The sequence below is a fragment of the Megalops cyprinoides genome, chromosome 23 (assembly GCF_013368585.1).
Source record: "Megalops cyprinoides isolate fMegCyp1 chromosome 23, fMegCyp1.pri, whole genome shotgun sequence".
NCBI classification, from domain to species: domain Eukaryota; kingdom Metazoa; phylum Chordata; class Actinopteri; order Elopiformes; family Megalopidae; genus Megalops; species Megalops cyprinoides.
In genome coordinates this window covers 4253439-4275105 of record NC_050605.1, presented here as the reverse complement: position 1 = coordinate 4275105, position 21667 = coordinate 4253439, and the positions used below count along the sequence as shown (strand labels likewise).

Sequence of the window (21667 nt, the reverse complement as noted above, 5' to 3'; positions counted from 1 at the left end):
CTCTGTGAGCGCTCCTGCAATCGTTTCCCACATCTCTGCTGAATAATGGATCAGTTTGGCAGAGATTCTCATGTCCCATTTCGTCCTGCTTTTTTCTTCTCCCTGGAGAGGAAAGGCTGTTGTATCCTTTCAGGCGGCGGGCGCTTTCCTCTGGTGTGGTGTTTCACCGCTCAGGCGGGTAGAACAGTCATGGGACGGGAGATTGAATGGTGCGCGCCGCTTCCCTTGCCCAGAGCAATCTGGCACAGACCAGTACCCAGGGCAGCGTCTGTCACTCAAACTGAGAGGGAGAATTTCTACACCAAATGAGAAAGGTGCAGGGGTACAAGGACACACCTGCTTCACCAAAATAAGCAAAATGCAAAATTGGCCCTGAATTTGAGAAGTACCTATGGCAGTGTCTGTCACACAGAGACAAAGAGAAGGAGGGAGGGGTGAATTTCCACACCAAATGAGAAAAGTACAGGGGTACAAAGGCAAACTGCTTTGCCAAAATAAACAAAATCAGCCCTGAATTTGAGAAGTTCACAGAGACTGAGAGGCTGCCATTGCTCTTGGGAGAGAAAAGGGGTGAGTGGCATTAGAATTAGGGAGAGTGACAACAATGAGAGAGAGGAGGATCACACAGCCATATTCTGTGGATTTTTATTACTCTTTACCATTTAAATCTTATGTATTGAGAATATGATTGTTAATTTCACAAAACAGCTGTATGTTTAGCGTACCAAGAAAGCTGATTGAATTGAAACTGAAGAGAGGGAGACGGATCATGACTGAGCGCAAGCTCTGTGACCACACCCTAGCAACTGAAAAAGACAGACGCAAAAAGCCTTGGTTACCAAAAGAAGCCGCATGTGATCACTGAGACGGGAAAGGTACTGTAGATACAGAGATGTACTTCCGCCTATACTGTGCAAAATATTCAACAATAAGGAATCTCAAAATGCTTTCACAAATTAAGAATAATATCAATTTCATGACAAACATAGAAAAAAATGAATTCTTGTTAAGGGAAGGACTATTAGCCCACTTGCATTCAGTTACATTTCAGCCTTCCTTAGCCCGAGGGACAGCGACTAACCACCAAAGTAATAAAATAATAACCACCTAAGTAATAAAATAAAAAGGATGAGACTATTCTATCAGGACATTCTCTTCTATCCTCTTTATAAAATTTATGAGTAGCTGTGACACTGCAGACCATGAAGCTGTCTGTCATTTAGTGTCTCATCTTTAAACATGTACATTGGTTTAGATGTAAACCTATTATTTATGTTATTTTTTCATTTTGTAATATGCAGTGGAAATAATTACAAATTGTATTAAGCCTTTGAATTTGAATTTGAGAGATGTAATAGAGAGAGGTGGAAGGAAAGATGGACAGATAGATGGGAAGACACAGGGTGACAGAGATAGACAGAAAGAGGGCACAGTCCAGATAGAGAGAAACATGGTTTAGAGAGAGGGAGATTGAGAGAGAGACAGAGGGATGGAGAGGCAATGGGAAGGGAGGGGCTGCCAGAGCGGTGGACGTGAGTTTCCTCACATAACGATGGGGTTGGATTCCTCTCTCCGCTTAGCTTTAGCGCCTGCGCACATTTGTCCCCGGCCAATCAGGACTCAGCTGTGCTGTCCCATGCACCTAGTGGATTAAGAGGAGGAGTTCACCGCTGTGGCGAGCAGGGCTGAAAAACCTGTGATAGCAACAGGGCCAAATCTATGGTCCTCATTCCTTTGAAAGAACCAAAAACTCTGAAAGTTATCAGTGATATAGATAAATACAGGCTCAAATCCATGCAGAGGTCAAAAGCAATTTGTTCATTGATTCATGCTGAATTGGCAAGTATGCTTTAACTAACCCTGAATTTTCCACTCAACACTTCTCAAAGCACAGGGTTCTTTGCAGAAATTTGTTTTTATGTTTCATGTTTTTATATTTGTATTTATATGCTATGTTATGTTACTTGGATGCTGATGGGCTGCACTTAGCTCTTAGGTCTCTCGTTACCCAGCACTAGAGTGGAGGCATGTCTTCATGTGATCATGATTGGTCAGGTGGAACTGCAGTTCTGCACTAATCCCTTAGGGTTCTCTGTTGGGGTATTGCCAGCTTTTGGCATATCTCCAGGCATATCTACACTGAAATCTACCCCTGTGACCTTCCTTTCCAACAAAAGTCCAGAGAGTTCATTGTGATGTTATCAGAAGGAGTGGCTACAGCCACAAAGCACAGGTGAGTGGCTGTGTGGTTGTCAGGAGTGTTGGTGATTGGCACTAACAGGAAAAAGAGGAGGGGCTCCTCCCTTTTCTGAGAGCTCAGAACCTTGAGATGACATCAGCCCTGTTGGATAAGAGATGATTAAACCTCCTTTAAATAATTCAGGTAGATGTTGGCCTCAACTCAGACTTGGAGTCCGTGGCTCCCATGCAAACACACAGCACGTGCAAAAGAAAAAGTCTGTGAATGTCTACCTCTCACTGGGCAAATTAAACATTACTGAAGTCTTCAGGGAGGGGAGATCACTTCCCCTTCTGCTGGCTTCTGCTGCGGAAAACTGTTGCTTAAAATTAAATGAGAAGTCAGGCACGTTCCTCAACATGAGAGTCCTGTGGATCCCTGCGTTGAGAAAGAGGGCAGACTGTCAGGTCAGCCTGTTCTCAGCAAAATCACCAGACCTGGAGGTAACCTGGTTGAGCCACTCTTGCATAATCCCTCCCTTCCTGGTGACAGACACTAAGTTTCGCTGAAGGTCTTAGGTCAGCTTGTCGCAGGTTGCGTCTTTTCCGGACTTTTCCAGCAGGGCCCTCTCTCTGAACTTCGTCTCCTGAGCTTGCCTGACCTGCCCTGTGACCTCATAACCCGTTCTTCTTCATGCTCACCTGACCTTCCAGCTCCACTGTCCCCAGAAGCAGATGCCAGGAAGGGCTGGCTGATTTTTAACCTTGGCTGTGGCATGTTAAATCACCCACAATGCAATGTGGGTCCGCTTGCCCAAGACCCTGTCCTTGAGATGTCGATGGTATGCATTGGGAGCTTGTGTTTGACACTGGGCTGACAGCTTACCTGACCTCTGCTTGAAGAAAGTCTGGGAAAACCATCAAGCAGCGGTGACTAACTAAATCCAAAAGAGCAGAGAAACACTCATGCATAATTACAGCACTGATGAAACAAATCATATTCCACAAGTATTTATATCTAACGCAGCTAATGTGCTGAGTAATTGCTCATTTTTCACAGCAGCATCTTATTTGTGTTTGAAATGGTAACAACTGTGGTTTTTATTTTTTCGTAACCCTGAATTTGTGAGCATCCTGTTTTCACAAGTGAGATCAATTTTTATTGCCTAATTTCTGACAGTGTGTGGGAAATGTGGTTGAAAGCCAACCCATGGCGTTACGGTCTGCTAACTGATACAAGCCTGCATCGTGCATCTCAATCTGCTGGTAATACAGACTCTCATCTCTCTCTGCCTCCCTCTCTCTCTCACTCCCTTTTTCTCCTTCCCTTCCTCTCTCACTCTCTCACTCTTCTTTTAACATGCAAACAAGTGTGTTTAATATATATACATACCTATACTGCATGCATGCTCACACACACCCATGGCACACACACATGCACATTATCTCTCACACACACATGCGCACACACACACACACACACACACACAGACACACACACACACACACACACACACACACACACACAGACACACACACACACACACACACACACACACACACAATCGCGATATTGTGGCCATGGAAAATAAACACAAATCCCCGAGAACTTCCTGAGGATGGCTTTCAGTCAGCACGATGAAGTCATTTAGGCTAAAAAAGCAAGTGAAGCGGATAAAGCCCAGAGAGATGGTTTGGAATGGAATGCATTAGCAGTATTTAAGGACAATCATATCGCTGCATCACAAGCTGCAAGCACCAGCCCAAATATGCCCGGCAAAGGTCATTTCATGATTCTATTTCCACCATCAGTCATAATTATTTTTGTTAGAGATCATTCTATTAGACTCCATTTCATCTCAACAAATTCCATAAGAACAGTGAGAAATGTGTTTCTGTTCTGAGAGCGTGACAGGCAATTCATTGCTTGTATTCACACAGTGATACAAATCAAAAACATTGAACAATGTTCCTGATTAAGACAGGAATTAATACTTCGGAATCTTCCACCATTGACTGATATCTCCTTTCGGGCCCCTTTGTCCTGTGAGATCAATGAACGGGCTAGGCACGAAAGCAGGGGGCACGTATTAACAGCAAGCAACTGGTGTGTCCCTCCAACAGGGGCCGGAATGTCAGCTTGTCACCTTGGCAATGGCACAGGGCCCCCGTCCCCCCTCATCTGGAGTCTTCGCATGTGCCGTGCGGACACGTACGTGTGCAAGCAGGCGCCACTCAGAAGTGGACGTTCTGTTCCAGTTCGATTGTGCACAGGGCACACGGTATACTGGGGCAGCCGATGAAATCAATCAGCTACACAGTGCTGGTCAAAGCCTTTGAGAGAAATTACAAAATTATACATAAATATACATTACAGTCATTTAGCAGATGCTCTTATCCAGAGTGACTTATATAGGTTACACATTTTCTATTGTTATCCATTTATACAGCTGAATAAATACTGAGGCAGTTGTGGGTTAAGTACCTTGCCCAACAGTACAACAGTAGTGCCCAAAGGGGAATGGAACCAGCAACCTTTTGGTTATAAGCCCTGTGCCTTACCACTATGCTACACTGCCACTGCTACAAATTCAAAAACAACAGCCTGACTCGATACTAGCCTGACCTATTATATAATGCTCCACTTAAAAGCAACCATCATGCAGATTAAAATTGTGAATTTCACTGGACAAATGTGAAAATGGCCTTTGAGGAGTGCAATGTTTTTGAATGGAGCCTTCTGACTCACCCCTCTGTGTCTCCGGTTGCTAGGGGTGCCACCGAGTCACACCGTGGGGCATGGGACTAAATCACCGCTGACCTCTCAATCTCTCCCCCCCCGATCGTCACCGCGCCGTGTCATCAGAGCCGCATTGTCTTGGTGCCTTCGAAGCATTGCTAGAATGTGACGCGTGCCAACGTCTGGGAAATGCGGCCACTGTCTCACCCCCTCACCATGGGGCTTAGTTTGGGGGCGCGAATTCTAGGGCCTGCTTGTGCAGTCAGTGAATGCCCCTTGTTCCAGCTCGGAGCCTTTGTTACTGCATTTAACCTAGACTGATATAACCTTACTTTTGTGTTTTCATCCACTTGGCAGACGCTCCTATCCAAAGCAACTTATACAGCATACCAATCATCCGCTTTTACAACTGAATATTTACTGAAGCAATTCAGGCGAGGCAGCTTGCCCAACAGCACAATGGCATTGCTCCACTGGGGAACGAAACCAGTAACCTTTGGCTTACAACATTACACTACATTATACTTTGCAGATGCCCACACAGCTTATCATTTTCACATGTTGTCCATTTGTACTGCTGGGTATTCACTGAGGCATTCTGGGTCAAGTGTCTGTTTTGACAGAACATTCATGTTATTTAACTTCAGCTCCCAATGGAGCTGAATCTAATCCACCACAAAGTCATAGAACCACCTGAGCTTGCTGACTATGCTTTAACTGTCAGGCCTCTGATGGTCATTTGTCTTGGATGGAGTCCGCTGCTTGGTGTGGGATTGGCTATTGAGCCGGACTCAATCTTTTCTCTCTCTCTGACCCTCATCTAAGCCACCAACCAAGTAACAGATCTTAGTCTCATCCTGTTAACCCTGTCCCAAACCTCAATTATATCCTCTAACACTGATCCCCCCTGTGTGAACTCTTGCCCTCTCAGGTAGCACCTGTACATCCTGTTCTGTCCCCCATTCCATTAAGCCGAATATCGTGCCCTGCCACTCCACACTTTAACCCTATGCAGTTGCTCCCTTAAAGTGGTTTCTAAACCACGCACTGTGCCTCTATGTGATTATTTTCATTACGGTCTTGCAGAAGTGACCTCACTCTCAGCAGTTAACAGTCGACATCCCGCTAACCACGTCAAAGGGATGGTTCGAGCGCTCTTGGCGCAGGTCCACGGAGGGAGCTATTCCAAGGAGCGGAGGATTTTAGCCACTGTGTTGTGTAATCATAAGTCCGTTTGATCCCGTTACCGCGCGACGGTGCAGCCACGAATATCTGAGTCACGGCTTCGCGTGAAGGTAAAGTTCAGTTCACACTGTTGTTGAGATGCGGGGGATGGGGGTTAGGGGGTGCTTCAGCAAGCCAAATGAAAGCAGGTATTCAAGGGAACGGATCTCTTCAGTGGGTTAGTATGACCTGGTTCACCTCATACAGATTACTGGGGATGTCGGGTACCATCAGCACCAGTAACACGCAGCGCAAACAGTGAAATATTTAGAGCCCAATAAAGCCAATAATTAAATTAAAATGACAATTTTATTCACTCTTATTGCAGATATTGCCACCCTGGGGAACGCACAGCTCCAGTGAGATGTTTGTGTGCCACCTGTCACCTGTTACATAACACATGAAAAAGCACGAATTCAAATACAGCCACAGTTGCGCAAGAATTTTCCAGGGTTTTGCCTTTTCACACGGGAAGAACCCCTTAACTTTACCTGAATTTGCCTAAAAAGCATTAGATGTGAATTAAAATAAAGATACAGCCCACACTGGACACACTCAAGGAATTTGTTTCCTGAGGGGAAATTGAAATATACAGGGAAAATGAAAACCACAACAGATAACACACAATGCCTCTTTTATCAGGCCGCGCTGGTGTGATGCAATAAGGAACGTGATGCCTTCAAAATATTCAAACTGTGAGTCATGGGCACGCACTTGGTGACTCATGGAATACTGATAACAATGAAGTTATTTTTCTGCCATGGATTTGCGGAGGAACATTTCCCTCTAGTGGCCAGACATGTAAATGACTTAACACAGAGTTTAAATTTGATGTGAGCGGTGTTAGATTACTGTTCCAGTTACAATGGACAAGCATTGAAAGAAACCAGCAAAACTAGATAAAAAGATAATATTTTATCTAGTTTTGCTGGTTCATTTTCCTGTCAAGTTTTAAAATGCAGTGTTACTACAGGACTGGGGGGACATGAGGCCTTTTTTTAAAGATTCAGATTTTTTTGGGGGGGCAGGGAGTGGGAAGGGGTGGTAATTAGTAAAATGAACTAGGTGAGCTGTTCAGGCTGTCTAAAAAAACAGGAGTGACTCTTTGTGAAGTGCGTCACTTCCTCTGCAGATCGCTCAACCTTAATCACGCGCGGTCATTAAAGTGCATTCAGGCAACGAAGCCCCGCAACGTCCCTGCAGACTTTGACAAGAAGATCAGAAGAGCTGCTAAAGCCAGCCGCCGGGGCCCCGTGGGTTTTGGGACGCAGGTCGCCTCGGGTGACTGGAGCCGTGCCACGCAGCTCTTAATCTCAATCACTGTGTCACAATCACTTGTTCGTGCTGTCCACAGCTGCGTCACCTTGTCAACGGCATGCAAAGATCGAGGCAGGATTAAGAGAAGATGAGAACTGCTTTTTATAAAGGTTTTAAGTGAGCTGGTCAATGACACCAAGGGAATCGATTCGAGGAGTCATGCAGCCAGATGATTTCCCAAACAACAACTTAGATGGTCATTAACATATTTGTGAATGATGACTCCTTTGGCAAGCTGGACCATCATTGGCTCACAGAGGCAAAGGCACTGCAGGTCCTCCACCAATAGCCTTCTTGGCACAGCTGTGGCAGTGCTGCATGGAAACATACATGTATTCATTTATTATTGAAGCCCTTTGCACGCAACACAGAGCACCCACTTCAGTCTGCACCACTGGATCGGTGCACGGTCGTGACTCAGAGCAAAGCCGCGGTTTGACGTTGGGGGAGCGCTCTCTCTCTCTGCGGTGAGTGGCGGGGGAGGGGGGTGGAGGTGAGTTAGTCCCCTGAGGGCCTCTGTGGCTCTCAAACCTTTCTAACCTCTCAGCTCTTACACTGGTGACTCATCCGAACACTGACTAAATGGGTCTCTGTGGAAGATCTAACAACAGGCTGTATATTCTACAAGCATCCATACCTGAAGGTAATGTCTATAAATAAATTCCAAAGATACACAGGGATGTGCAGCCATTCGAGCGGCTTTCTCTCACTCGCAGCATTTTTCAAGAGCAAACCCCCCCTAAAAAAAAACCATGAGCAAGAACATCTAATACAATACAATTCAACGGAGGGCTGATTACAAATTGACTAGCGAACATCTGTGATGTTTCATGTTTTAGGTGACTATGACCAGTTTATGCATTGCTTGATGCTGAAGTTCAGCTGGAAACACAGATACTGATTGCCCATCATTGACCCCATGAAGCTGAGATCCTCATCAGGTGTTGGTTCGCAGTGACACAATAAAAACAGTGAATGGTTCTTCAGCGGGGTAGAGAACCCTGCACTACTAGCTCACTGCTTTCATTGCCCGTCTGTGACAGCGCTGAGCGTGTCAGGGCTTCCTGGCACAGTCCATCTTGGGGTTGACAAAGGAGAAGTTGCTGAACACGGTTTGGTCCACGCTGTTGATCAGGATATAGTCCGCGTGGGACACCCTCGGCTTTTCGCTGGTGAACTCCATATCAAAGTTGCTGCAGTCGTCTGGAGATTTCTGAAAATAAACAGAAGGCAAACATTCAAGCTCGCAGTAGAGCCAGAATATATCACCACTCATTGCCTGCGGGTCAGAAGAGGCAGAGAATCAGACTCCATAGCTATTAACCAACATTTATTTGGTCCCAAACCTTGTCATTTGGGATAACTTTTTGAACATATTTTAAATTCACACATCCAGATACTTACTGAAATAATTCAAGATAATTACCCGGGTCCAGGGTCACATTTAAATATCTCTTTTAGGACTGCTGTTTAGCTGTTTATGTTATTTGTGCTATTATTACAGTTTTTACACACTTGTTATGTCACTGTTACATGTGGATGACTTGATTTTAGATAGCTGATCCAAACACAAGGAAACTCTGACACCTGATCGTCAGAACCAATAAGATGTGGTTCAGACCTGAAGTATATTGGTTCAAATCCAGCGTGGAATGTCATATTGAACGAAGCATTGGAGTGGGCCTAAAGTGAAGACAGCCAGAACACTGCATCCGATCTTGTGGCTCTATATATTTGCCAATGCTAATGAGCCTATGAATAGTAAAAAGGTAATTCTCTCACCACTAGGGGTCGGAACGGCGGTTCCACCTGTCGGTTCTCCAGAGCAGTCCATTCGATATCCTGGAAAAAAGAGTGCTCCCTAATGTTCCCCTTCACCCCTAGTCTCTTCTTTGGATCCCGCACAAACAGCTGCAACCAATCAGGAAACAGAGATATGGTTAGTCAACGCCCACTGCTCTGTCAACCAATCAAAGCATTTGTTAGGGTTCCAAGCACAAAGGATTGAAATAGAGCGATGGAAAAAGTGAGCAGTTTCACATAACATTAATTAAAGGTGCTGAAGAGGCATGGCATGATATGGGGTCACACAGGCTATAGGCAGATCCTCTTCTACACCACTGTGTTTGAGTCATCTGTGCCTCTCCTACAGGTTGCTCCAGCCTAGACCCAGCAGACTGAACAGGTAAGGATGTGCGTGAGAAGTGAAACGACACCATGACGACCCTAACAGTCTGGCCACTGTCAGGACAGTGTCACATGACGTTACATTCGGACCGCGACTGCACGGGCGCACCTTGACCAGGATGTCACGGGCGTCCTGATCCAGCCAGTGGGGGTAGAAGGGGGAGTCCGTGCGGATGGACCGGTACAGCTGCTCCTCATTCCGCCCGGAGAAGGGAGGCTGGCCGATCAGCATCTCGTACAGCAGCACCCCGAAGGACCACCAGTCCACCGAGCTCCCGTACTTCTGCCCCAGCACGATCTGCAACAACATCATCGGCTCCTAAGTGATGTCATTTCCCCCTCGGCGTGTCTCTTCCTTTCCCCCTCCCAGTCTCCACATTTTCATGAAGGAAACTAGCAACTCGTCAAACTAATCAGTGTTTTGAAAGGTCTTACTCCTCTATCCCTGTGGTGATGCTCATTAGGGGACTGCCGGAATTCTGCAGTCTCTCTGTGATAATGACCCTGTGGGTGACTGCCTCAGTCACATTGACTCACCCAAAGTATTATAAAACTTGCCAAACCAAAAAGAGAAGTACATTTTCATTAAAATGAAGAGTTAAAGATAAAATGAAGTGTATGTGAGTAATGTTTCAGTTTTTGTACAGCATGTACTAGAGCTCACTATTTCTGAACCCCCAAAGGTAAAAGGTAGTCGTTATGTGACTTTTTAGGTATTTTAGGTATTTTTTTAGGACTTTTTAGGGTCTTTCTAGGTATTATGTCATCAAATGCAACTATCTGAAGCCTTACTGTGAAGGTAATTACCGAAAAGGCCTTTTGGAACTGAACGAATGGCAATGCAGGGTACCTCAGGTGCAATGAAGTCTGGTGTCCCACAGAAGGTGGACGCCCTTGCTTCTCCCAGCGCGTTCTCCTTACACAACCCGAAATCTGAGATCTTGATGTGTCCTTCGCTGTCCAGCAGTATGTTTTCCAATTTCAGGTCTCTGTGGGTACAAAAACACCGGGAAAAATATCTCTCTTCTTATTTGTCTCAGATTGGCCTCATGGCCATTTCTGGAGAAATACACAATGCTCTGTTCTTCGTGAAAATGTACATTTTAATAATGTGCTTTGGCAAATAGAAGTGGATCCCCTGACTGATATAACATTCCACATAATTTAAAACATCATCACCTCCCACTGAACCAGGAAGACTCACTCATTACCTATGCTTACAGCGTTTAGCTTTTCACACATTCTCTAGGAAGACTAACACAGCTATTATCAAAAAAAGAATCCAAGCTATGCAAATGATGTAACCCTGCTTAAAAGTGCAAAGAATGTGTCTCCTGGTATTCAAACCCACAGTTTTGTATCCAGCATACCCTTTTCTGGCCCCACACTGCTATGCCCAAAAATGGGGGGCATCACCTTTGAGAATGGGGCAGAATTCCACTTAACTTATCCTATGTACAATATACATACAATTCCTTCTCTTCTCTAGAATATGTATTTTTCTACATACAATTCAGTATTACCAGCATATCGATTGTCCTGTATACATTATTGTTCCACAGTACTTTACCTGTGTATTTAGCTTTATACAGTTCCTTCCCTGTAACTTCTGTGATTACCTGTGTGTCATACACATATCTCCAATGAATTAAGTGCATACATTTTTTTAACTTTTCAGGATCTTTTCTTTTTTTTTCAAATGGGCATAACATTTAACTGCAGACACCTTCTGATACCACATCTCAGCTGGCAAGGCAATTTATTCTACACTATGGGTTTTTTTCCTCCACTGCATGGATTTACAGAGTTAAATGCAGCTATTAGTTAAGAAAACATTTCTGCAACAACAGTGTATAAATACAGGATGCTTTCTCTTTAGCATCTGTATTTACCTGTATATGATCCCTTTGGAATGGAGGAACTGGAGGGCACATACAATTTCAGCCGCATAGAACCTGGTGGTTTAAGGTTGACAGAGATGTCAGGACAAAGCAGAGAGTGTCATTTCCCAACCTCCAATGTGCAACAACGACCCCAGTTCTGTCTCTGTGATTTGAGCCCAAAAGCCTGAAAGATGAGCATCTCTTACGTTGATCTCTGCAGGTCAAATGTGCGACAGTGCTGTATGTGGTACATGAGATCACCTCCACTCAGGTACTCCATTACAAAGAAGAGGTTTTCCTGTCAAAGAAAAATTGTGCTGTCAACAGGATCATTATTGCAGTGCCCAATTATTATGTGAATTTCCAGGACAACCCAAAGAGCATGTAGTACATTACAGCAGTACAGTATCTTGGTCTGGAAGGTGCAGTACAGGTGAGTATGTGAGGGGGTAGGGTATGACAGTACCTTGCTTTGGAAAGTGCAGTACAGGTGAGCGAGAAAAGGATTCTCCCAGGCGAGACACAGGACCCTCTTCTCCATCATGGTACTCTCCACATCGTCACCCATCACAACAACGTTCTTCTTCAGAGCTTTTATAGCAAAAAACTGGCCTGTGAGCTTGTATTCTGCCAGAAATACCTACAATGGCAGTAAAGGGGAAAAATCGTCATGGGACTGAACCCGAAACCAGAAGTTCAAATCCTCTGTAGAACTCTACCATTTTACCCTGGAATTCCAGAACTAACCTGAACTGCATCAGTAAATATCCAACTAGAAGTAATTAATATCAATAATGGAAAAGACCAAAGTTGTCTTGGATTATGACGTAGTGGACAAGGGCAGTCATGGAGAAGAAAATTTTGCCTTTAAAATTCATTATTTAAATACAACTATAACCTTTAAACTTCATCCAAACTATCCAACAGATGTTGTGGTGAAAGATTTAGACAGCTTGCCCCAAAAGGTTGCAGGGTCAGATCCCACACAAAGGGGAAAAAAAGACCAGGCTACAGCTCCGGTTGGTGACCAGCACTGACTTTGCCAAAGCTGCCTCTCCCCAGCGTTTTGTGTAGGACGAAGCTGTCGATGGCGAACTTCGGGATCACGGGGCGCAAATGTGGTGATACATTCGGCGTGATGCCGCCCTGCGAAGTTTCCGGGGGCTCTGGGTGAGGGGGGGAGGGATGAAACGACATCAGCCAAATGCGTGTGACATCATTTGTTTCAGATCATTGTTACACACTGATGTGATCAAACATACTGATTCCAGGCCTATGTTTTAGAGGTTGGACAGAGAGGACTTTATGCTGTGATCTTAATGAATTGTCAGCAGTCATTTTGGTAGCAATTTAATATAATTCCACTCCATCCCAATCTTCAGTATTCAAATGAATAGGTTGTTATATCACAACAAATGCAAAATGACCACAACTGGACCATGCACATTTCACAAGAGCCAGCTAAATGGTCACCAATGGGCTCTAAACCACCCATGGTCCTATTTTGGTCATAACCAACCCTAGATTTTTGATCTGATATTTTTTGTACCTTTCCGTCCCATAGCAGGGACGGAGAAGCACTGGACACATCCTGACGGATCTCTGACCAGTGCTGAACCACCCAAGCTGATGATATCAGTCTCCCTAGAGTTTCGGGCCTGAATATTCAATAGAAGAATAAATAAGGCATTAGTTTCAGCTCAAATACTAGCAACTGCAGATCACCGCAATATTTAAGGAAAAGCAACAAAAGCTGTAATGTAGAGGTCTCAATGTTCAAAGTTGTTCTAACCTAAAACATTACTTCTTGCTCACAAAGTTGAAAACACTGTCTGCCTCAGTCTGGTTGGATAAAGTCTAGGTAAAGGGAACTTAAACACAACGTCTTGAGGTTTCAGTATGCTTAAAGGGGAAATGAATACTAATGACACAAGTCAGGACTTTGACTTTACATCATTAATTAAACACTGTGCTTGGTTTCACTCAGGGGAAGGACCAGTTTCCTTGTGACGCTTGAGCACACAGCTGGTTATGTCCTGTGTATGACCTGCATATGACAAACCAAAGTCCCAGAGATTTCCCCCGGGGGTTGTGTGTTGGCAGGTGATATTGATACTATGGTTAAAACAGACATTCCTCAGTGTTTGAACAATACAAAGAAAGGAGACATTAATGTACTTAATAACTGCTTACATAATTCTGCTCTGTTGGGTGCTCTCAAACATGACCATGACCCTGACCTGCTGGGAGCTCTCAATCATGGCCAATGCTTCGGCCATCAGCTTCTGGTTGACCCCACACAGGTTGGCCACTTTCTTATGACATTTGTGATGGACATTCATACTGCACTCTGTGGAGGGAACGTTTATTCATGCACTCAGACCGCACTGAACACACTCACCACCAAAACAATAATCCTGTCCATAAAAAGAACACACAAACAAGATTAATCTTACTAGATGTTCTTCTGAAGAGACACACCAGAGATACAGGTGAATTATTTGTGATATAAGTGGGTAGGTGTTCTAGATGAGTTATAGGGGTCTGATACCAAAGGAGAATAAATTTTATCTGTAGTTATCTGTGCAGCTATCCTCAGTGTATATTAAATGTTAATGTAATTGACATATTTACTGTTTAATGTAATTTAATGTTAAACTACAATTTATCTGTCTCAGATGTGTCTCTCTTCATGCTGTCCTTTGTGAGATCTCGCATTTCCAGTGTTACACTCTGGGTTGTGCTCCTCAGCAGTGAGTCAGAGAAGTGTGGATACTTATGTGTGCGTATGCTGAGGGGACAGAGCACACACTTCACACTCAAGCCCTACCCTAGCAAAGTGATGCCATATGATCGTTTCATGTGATAATGTCACGTGACAGACGCTCACCGTCACACTTGAGGCCCTGCTTGGCCAGCCCCCACAGCAGTGTCCCGCAGTGCTCACAGAAGGTCGGACTCTTGAAGCTGTACACTTTAAACCTGTGGGGCATGTCGATCTTAAACCGCTCCTTGTGGATCTGGAAGACAGACACAGACATGTTAATACCGTGCAATAACATCACATGCTGTCATAGGGAGAGAGGGGAACTGTGCCCCTCTTGACTGGAACTTTGACACCTCACAACAAGCCCCCCAACCGGTCAAAATGAATTCTTCAAGTTGTAGCATCAAATGAAAATGTCTGACTAGCTATATAAATGTACTCATTCAAACATCAGCATAACTAATGTCTTTCCTATGAATAGAATGAGCAAGTCTGCTGCCATCTAACATTTGAAAAACCATCACTCCCAACTGTCATTTATGCTCAATCAGTCTTCTAGAAGAGAAATATATGAAACAAATCAAGTTTCTTTATTTTCCTCTCATAGCAGCATACTCATCTTTGTACTGTAACGGCATGCATACAAATGAGACTCATCATTTCTGTCCTGAAACGGCAATACTGGTTGTGCCTGTCTGCCTTCACAACACAACAGCTAATCATCTTGTGTCTGGGTGGGTGAGGCATGTGAATATGGCTTCCAGTTTATCTGTCACAAATACAGCACATGCTCACAGAAGACAGTGGGGTTCATGTGCCACCTCAGACTGAAACAGTGTTTATTAAAAAAGCCTGACATCAATATAGAAGCAAGGGAGTGGTTTCCCTGTAGAGAAAACCTCCCTAATCCACACAAGAGAATGGCATGGTTTGCACCATTCAAGACCACCGTGTCATTAACTTTTGACCCTGGCATCATTGTTGTCCTAGACACAAGGAGCACATGTGTCCTGTAAGGCAAAAACCTCTGGGCTTTTCCATTTCTTATGTCAGCTAAATGTACCACAAGCAATTCTAAAATGACTAATGTCTAAAACTAAAAGAGTTAAAACAAATGGCACATGCAACTTGAGAGATTATTGTAGTTCAGAATCTAAACTGACTGATAAAAGTTTCTTTGCCAACACCATTCGCTGATGTCACAATGGTTACCATGGTCTCGTTGCTGTTAGCAGCTGTCCCTGTGCAGAGTGCGATCACTTTGTCGATGCATTTTTTGTGAATGGCGGCGTTGCACTCTGCAACAAAGCGGAGAGTGGAGAGAAATGGTTAGACTCTGCTTAAAGGAGGCCAGTTTAAAAGGATGAAACAGCAGAGGTGAAAATGGCACTCACCTCTGCACTGATAGCCTTGTTTATTGAGACCCCTAATGACAAAAAAAATAAAAAATAAAAAACCATCTGAAACATTAATTGAAATGTTGATTAGCCATAAAACAGCAGTGCTTGCTGGGAATTTAAATTACACTCTACATCAAGTGAGTACGCAATGATCATGTCACTGCAGCAAACATTCTAGTTAATGAAATTAAACATTTTAGATTAAGAGTTAAGAGTTAAGGTAAAGACGGCTCGCAGGAGTTTATATTCCTTCAGTGTGAAATCAATTGACGTAGACTAAGTGTGTACTGTGACATACAGTAAGCGAGTAGTGTGAAATGTGATTGTAATTTGCATTAAGCTGAACTGAGCTGAACCTAAATTTCTCTGAACTTAATTGAACTGAACTGAACTGTGTGTGTGGGTACGTGAGGCAGAAAGTGAAACAGCGCTGGGGCAGCGACACCTACATAGCGGAGCAGAACGTTTGAAACCATGCCGGTTTAAAGAGAGGCGCACCAGACGAACTCCTTGCAGACGGAGCAGAAGGTGGGCTGGGGGAAGAAGGTGGCCGTGAAGGCGTGGCTCTTCACTTCGTGGACCTTGGCCTGCTTGATGGCGCCGTGCCTCTGGTGCAGGGCGAACAGACTCTCTCGGTCCGCCTCCTCCGCCGCTTCGTCCCCCCGTCCCGTTCTGTCTGAACACAGCAACAGACATAGGCGGAACCCTGTCACCTCCCTGCAGATAGATAGATAGATAGATAGATCTATCTATCTATCTATCTATCTATCTATCTATCTATCTATCTATCTGTCTGTCTGTCTCTAAATAGATAACTATATCTTCATTTGCATTAATTCCACTAAAGAGACCTGAGAGAACATTGTGAAATACAAAAACATACATTTAAGGCATGAATTTTTTGGGCACCTTCTGTTTTTCTTAGCACTTGAACGAGTCAAATTCCATTCCTGAAAGGTGGATCTACAGCCAGGATTTAAAAATGCCCAGAGATTCACTCTTTGTTTATCCTCTCCTGGAGGATATGGAGCATGGAACCATGATAAATGAGAGATTAAAGTCGTAGAGGGCACAGGGCATTAGCAATGTCAGAATTAAAATGGAGAGCCTCAGTAGACTGCAAAATGTGTTGTTTATTGAGATGAATATCACCCTCTGTGCGGATCGCCCAAACCCAACTGACAACACAAACTTAGCTCTTTGTCAGACATTTAAGCCATTTTGTCCTTTTCTGCTTTGTTTTCATCACCTGCATTAGGGTGATTTACCCCTAATGTCCATGCGGGGCCATATTCAGTCTCATAAATTACGCACTTTGAAATCAGCTGCTACTTTACTGTATTTTAAATGGAAATATTGCTAATAGTCTTCAGGCCTGCTTTGGCGGTGGTTAACAAGCTGGTATTCTTGGTGGAGGAAGAAGCTGTTGGGGGCATAATGAGCTATGAGTTATGAGACCATGGATAAAATTACTCTGAAATGAACTTTAACCCTTGGAAAGAAGGCAGGCAGCTAAGTTTGAACAGGATGCAGATCACCACAACGGCCAACAACCAAGGCAAGTACGAATATGAGCTGACAGGGGACTGTCATCCAGCAAGGGGCGGCAGTATAACACAGTGGTGAGGAACAGGTTGCTGGTGCGATTCCCGCCTGGAACACTGCTGCTGTGCCCTTAGACAAGGTACTTAACCCAGAATTGCCTCAGTAAATATACAGCTGTATAAATGCATAGCATGTAAAAACTGTAACCCATGTAAATCAATCTTGGTAAGCATCTGCAAAATGACAGAAATACACATATTCCATGTGAATTAAATCAATCAGACCTGCTGAACTGACTACCTTAAACAGGAGCCGGGGGTACTGTTGGCAAACTCACCGCTCTTCTCCATAAAGTATCTGGCTTCCATCTGCAATCGACCCTGAGGCGTCAGGTCCACCTGATTGGAAGAGAGGGGATGGCGGAGAAAGGACACATGGTCACAAATAGCTGCATCATCTTCACTTTTTAAAATATGCCATGTTTTACCATGTGTGCAGTTAATTGCCTAAGAACTTTTGCAAGTCACTGTAGATAAGAGCAGCCACCGAACTAGAGACGGGTGATTCATTCCTTAAATGGCAGCCAGATGTACTCAGTCTACAGTTGTACATGGAAATGGTATCATTATTTTGTTTTTAATTTTCAGGTTGATTTGATGTCAGATGTGACGGAAGCAATTTGGGTTACTTGTCTGCCCCTTTTAATATAAGAGTAAAATCCTTTCTCCAATATAGTTGTGGGAAGGCAAATCTTTTTTCTGCACTTACTACTCAACTTGTTTCAGACTCATGCACCCCAGCAAGCATTAAATAAACCACAAAGGATTGAGTTCCCTCTGTTCTGTGAACACTGTGTTTACTTAGATATATTGGATGAGTCCCTGTACTGAACCACCCCATATGATATTGCAATATTGTGATAATGTATAATACATGTAACATTGTAATATAATGAGAAATATGTTGTCATTTGGACACACCTGATTAAGATAATGGGACCTTTTTGTCTAAAGACATGCTTAAATGCTTGAAATTTGTTTCTTTGACAAATATAAATAGTGAAGTTGATGCCTGCATGTGAATTTCTTTCCAAAAAATTAAGTTAAAAAAATGCTTTTCAGCTATTTTGAAGAATCTAAAATACAAGTTTTGATTTGTTTTTTGGTCATTGCATAATTCCATTTATGTTATTTCATAGTTTTGATGCATGTGGACAATAGTAAAACTAAAGAAAGAAAAGTGTTATTTTCAATGTATTTTTATGTGGAATTGTCCCACACATCCAGCCGTCTGTATAACGCGGAAGACAGGTCATGTGGTCCCTTTCCTCCTGACCCCCCCGGGTGACCCCTGGGGGTCCCGCCCTCCGGCCCTCACCCAGGTCTCCAGCTTGCCGCTCCCCTTCCTGCAGCGTACGGCCAGCCCCTGCAGCTGCACGCTGACCTCCGACCTCAGATCGGCCGTGTCGTCCATCACCACCACGTGCATCATGCAGCCGGCGTGGGCGCGGGCGTCGAAGGTGGCGCCCCAGGGAGGGAACATGGTGGGTCCCTTCTGCACGTACGCTTGCCCCTTGTCTGTGTGGGAACGGAGCCGTCAGTCATGTGACCCCCCTCTACCAATCACTTGCGACCATACATACCTCTAAATGACAGGATCATTTGCATCAATGACCTAATTATTTGTGTCAATCACTCTCAGTCCTTTCAAATGACCATTTATGATCATTTATAGGCACTCCCAATCATATCTTATTAACTTGAATGTAATACCATCCCAGCCATCTCAGAAACCTAGTAATTTTCCTTGTTTCTGCTCAGCATAAAATCTTTTCAAACATATCTTTGCATTTTCTTCCTTTTAGTAGCTACCAGTTATGCATTTAAGATGATCACTGCTGCAACAACAGCAACAGTGTGGAGCAAGGTGTCTGAAATCCTCAAATACACATGCACACCTCCCACAGCTAGTTTTCATACTACAATTACAGGACGCTACAGGACGCTCTCAAAGGATAGGGGCACCCTCTTTATGTTATCAGACTAATTCATTGGCATCCATCCAAGTCCCAGGGTTCTGATGCCAGCTCCCAGTCATTGACGTCAAATGACATGGCTGCAGGTCCCAGTCTACGCTTCAAAAAAGTGCCTTTATGATCTAAGACACTTGGCAGCATACTCACTAAACTATAAGTGCACCTCTCCATCCAACAACAGTCTGGATGGTGTTTTCAGTGCTGGTGGTTTTGATTTGGGTTCTACTGCTGTAATTTGGGATTTGGCCTTAGTTTTGGGGAGTATATTAAGATGAGCTGCTTTCTGATTTTTGGACAGTTTTTGTTCCTTTCAGCCACTGCATATCTCTGTGCAGGGAAAAACTGACTTTATTATAATCCACTCTTAATTCACGAAAATAAGTGAAAAATATTGAAAACTGTAAACAGGTCAACAATCACGAAAAAAATGAATTGACAGTGAACAAAAGCCCATCCCTTGCTGGTTCCGGTTGTCACATATCTGGCTCAAACTGAGTGCCTACAGAACCAAGACGCTCTGTTAGTGCACCAAGAGTGACACACCTTCTTTTTCCCCTCAGCGATGACATCTGCCTTGACGGGCCCATTCAGATGTCTGTCACGTGATCTGTGATTCTGTAACACGTATCCCTGCAGCACTGTGATTATTCAGTCAAAATGCTTCTCCTCTGCTATGCTCAACTGCATTTAATTTTGTATGCTGACATGCTCACAGCCGTATGGTGACATTTACCTCCAATATTGCACAGAATGGGAAACAAAACGTCAAACACATAGATATTTTCACCTTGTCTATTTTTGAGCTATTTGTAGGTAATGTGCATAGAAAAATTGTTGCAGACTATGACATAATATATGTAAAGTACATGAGAAAGTTCTAATGTCATTCATATCCTTTCTGCAGTTCTGTAGCAATGTGCTAGTAGAATTGGGCTGTAGGCACAGTTCATAAACCAGACTTATCAGACTCAGATACAAGATAGCACACATATGTAGGCGTCTACAGATTACATTCCATTATTTATCTGTAGTGAAACAGTCTTATCCAGTGAAACTTTGATAGTTCACCTCATATATTGTCCAATTATACAGTGCAGCTGGCTATTTACTCAAGCAATGCGAAGTTCCTTGTTTAAGTGTATAAAGTGTATATCTACTTGTGAGCCCCTAACGGGAGTACCACATAAACCAACATCACCCCCTCTCCCCCACAAACACACACACACACACACACACACACACACACACACACATACACATAGCAAAGTCATGTGTCCCCACAGCTCCCCCTGGTGGCTCACCTGTCTCTACCTCCTCCTTCAGGGACACAGCACAGTACGGGTTGAGGACCTCCTCATAATACGCCAGTCCTGGGTCCAACTCAAAACTCAAGAAACTGATCCTCAGGAAGGCTGGCATGGCGCAGACCCGAGTAGACGAGCGCAGAGCTAAATGTTGACTCTCCAGCTGAGAAAGAGGCCTCTTTTTAGAGTGACCTTTTCGGCACTGGACTGGAAAATGTTCCAAGCGTGACAGCTTCTTCTCAGAGGGAGGAGAAGGAGAGCGAAAGAAAGAGAGAAAGGGGGCAAGGGTAGAGAGAGATAGAGAAGGAAAGAAAGTCAAAGAAAGAGAGTGCCAAGACAGAGGTGTTCCAAGGAGGGCGTTGCTGAGGAATAAAGGTACCCAGGCAGATACAGTTCTCCCTCTGAGGGAGGGAGGGAACACCAGAGAAGTCACGGGGCCACAGGTGGCAGCTCGTCAAATCATCCCTCGCTCTTTAGTGGCAAGAGGAGGGGCTTCCCGTCATGAACCCGAGATAGCCGGTGAGTCAGCACCAAGACCAAACAGAAAACTCTTATAAAATGCTAACTCTGCATTTATACAATGTTAACTACTAACACACAACATCAAATCTGACCTTCTTCTATGGAATAATGTCATTTGTCAGTTACTATCTGGTCACACGAAAAGCGGGAACTGGATATTTAGATGAGAGGCTCTCTGTGTCACTGGGAGTACAAGAGACTATTAATAGATCAGTAACATTAAACTCGGGACTCGGAATTCATGAAGCTCAAACTCCAAGCTTTCATTCCTGTCTGTTAGTGACACACACTCATGCACACACATGCCTACATACATACACACACTCACACACACACATACACATACACATGAAAGCATGCACACACCCACTCGCGCACACAGCAGTCTACTGCTTACAAAAGGATTCAGTTATGGAAGCTGGTATAAAGTATGAAGATTTCAAAGACATAGCAATGTCTAGTGATCACTGATCACATCACAGAAGTAATGCTATAGGCTAAAAATAGCAATTTGCCCATGAACTCGGAATAATTGTGTCCAAAGGAATTGTTATGTCTACAGATA

General features: G+C 44.0%; 1 protein-coding gene across 1 annotated transcript; it reads right to left on the bottom strand.

Moving 5' to 3' along the window:
* Positions 1 to 7863: 7863 nt before the first annotated feature.
* Positions 7864 to 21010, bottom strand: prkcq (protein kinase C, theta). The gene is made up of 17 exons (XM_036517756.1): positions 20578 to 21010; positions 18619 to 18818; positions 17579 to 17639; positions 16195 to 16372; positions 15691 to 15722; positions 15509 to 15594; positions 14420 to 14549; positions 13770 to 13879; positions 13079 to 13187; positions 12568 to 12695; positions 11996 to 12169; positions 11736 to 11827; positions 11539 to 11601; positions 10497 to 10635; positions 9756 to 9944; positions 9242 to 9370; positions 7864 to 8672 (listed from the first exon to the last, which is right to left on the bottom strand). The coding sequence occupies exons 1-17, from the start codon at positions 20693 to 20695 to the stop codon at positions 8514 to 8516; spliced, it is 2097 nt and encodes a 698-aa protein (XP_036373649.1). The 5' UTR covers positions 20696 to 21010; the 3' UTR covers positions 7864 to 8513.
* Positions 21011 to 21667: the final 657 nt, after the last annotated feature.

Coding starts and splice junctions, on each gene's coding strand:
- prkcq (XM_036517756.1), bottom strand. CDS start 20,695: ATGCCAGCCTTCCTGAGGATCAGTTTCTTGAGTTTTGAGTTGGACCCA. Junction 15,723..16,194: donor GTCTGCAAGGAGTTCGTCTG/GTGCGCCTCTCT, acceptor TTTTGTCATTAG/GGGTCTCAATAAACAAGGCT. Junction 13,188..13,769: donor TGATTGAGAGCTCCCAGCAG/GTCAGGGTCATG, acceptor TTGAATATTCAG/GCCCGAAACTCTAGGGAGAC.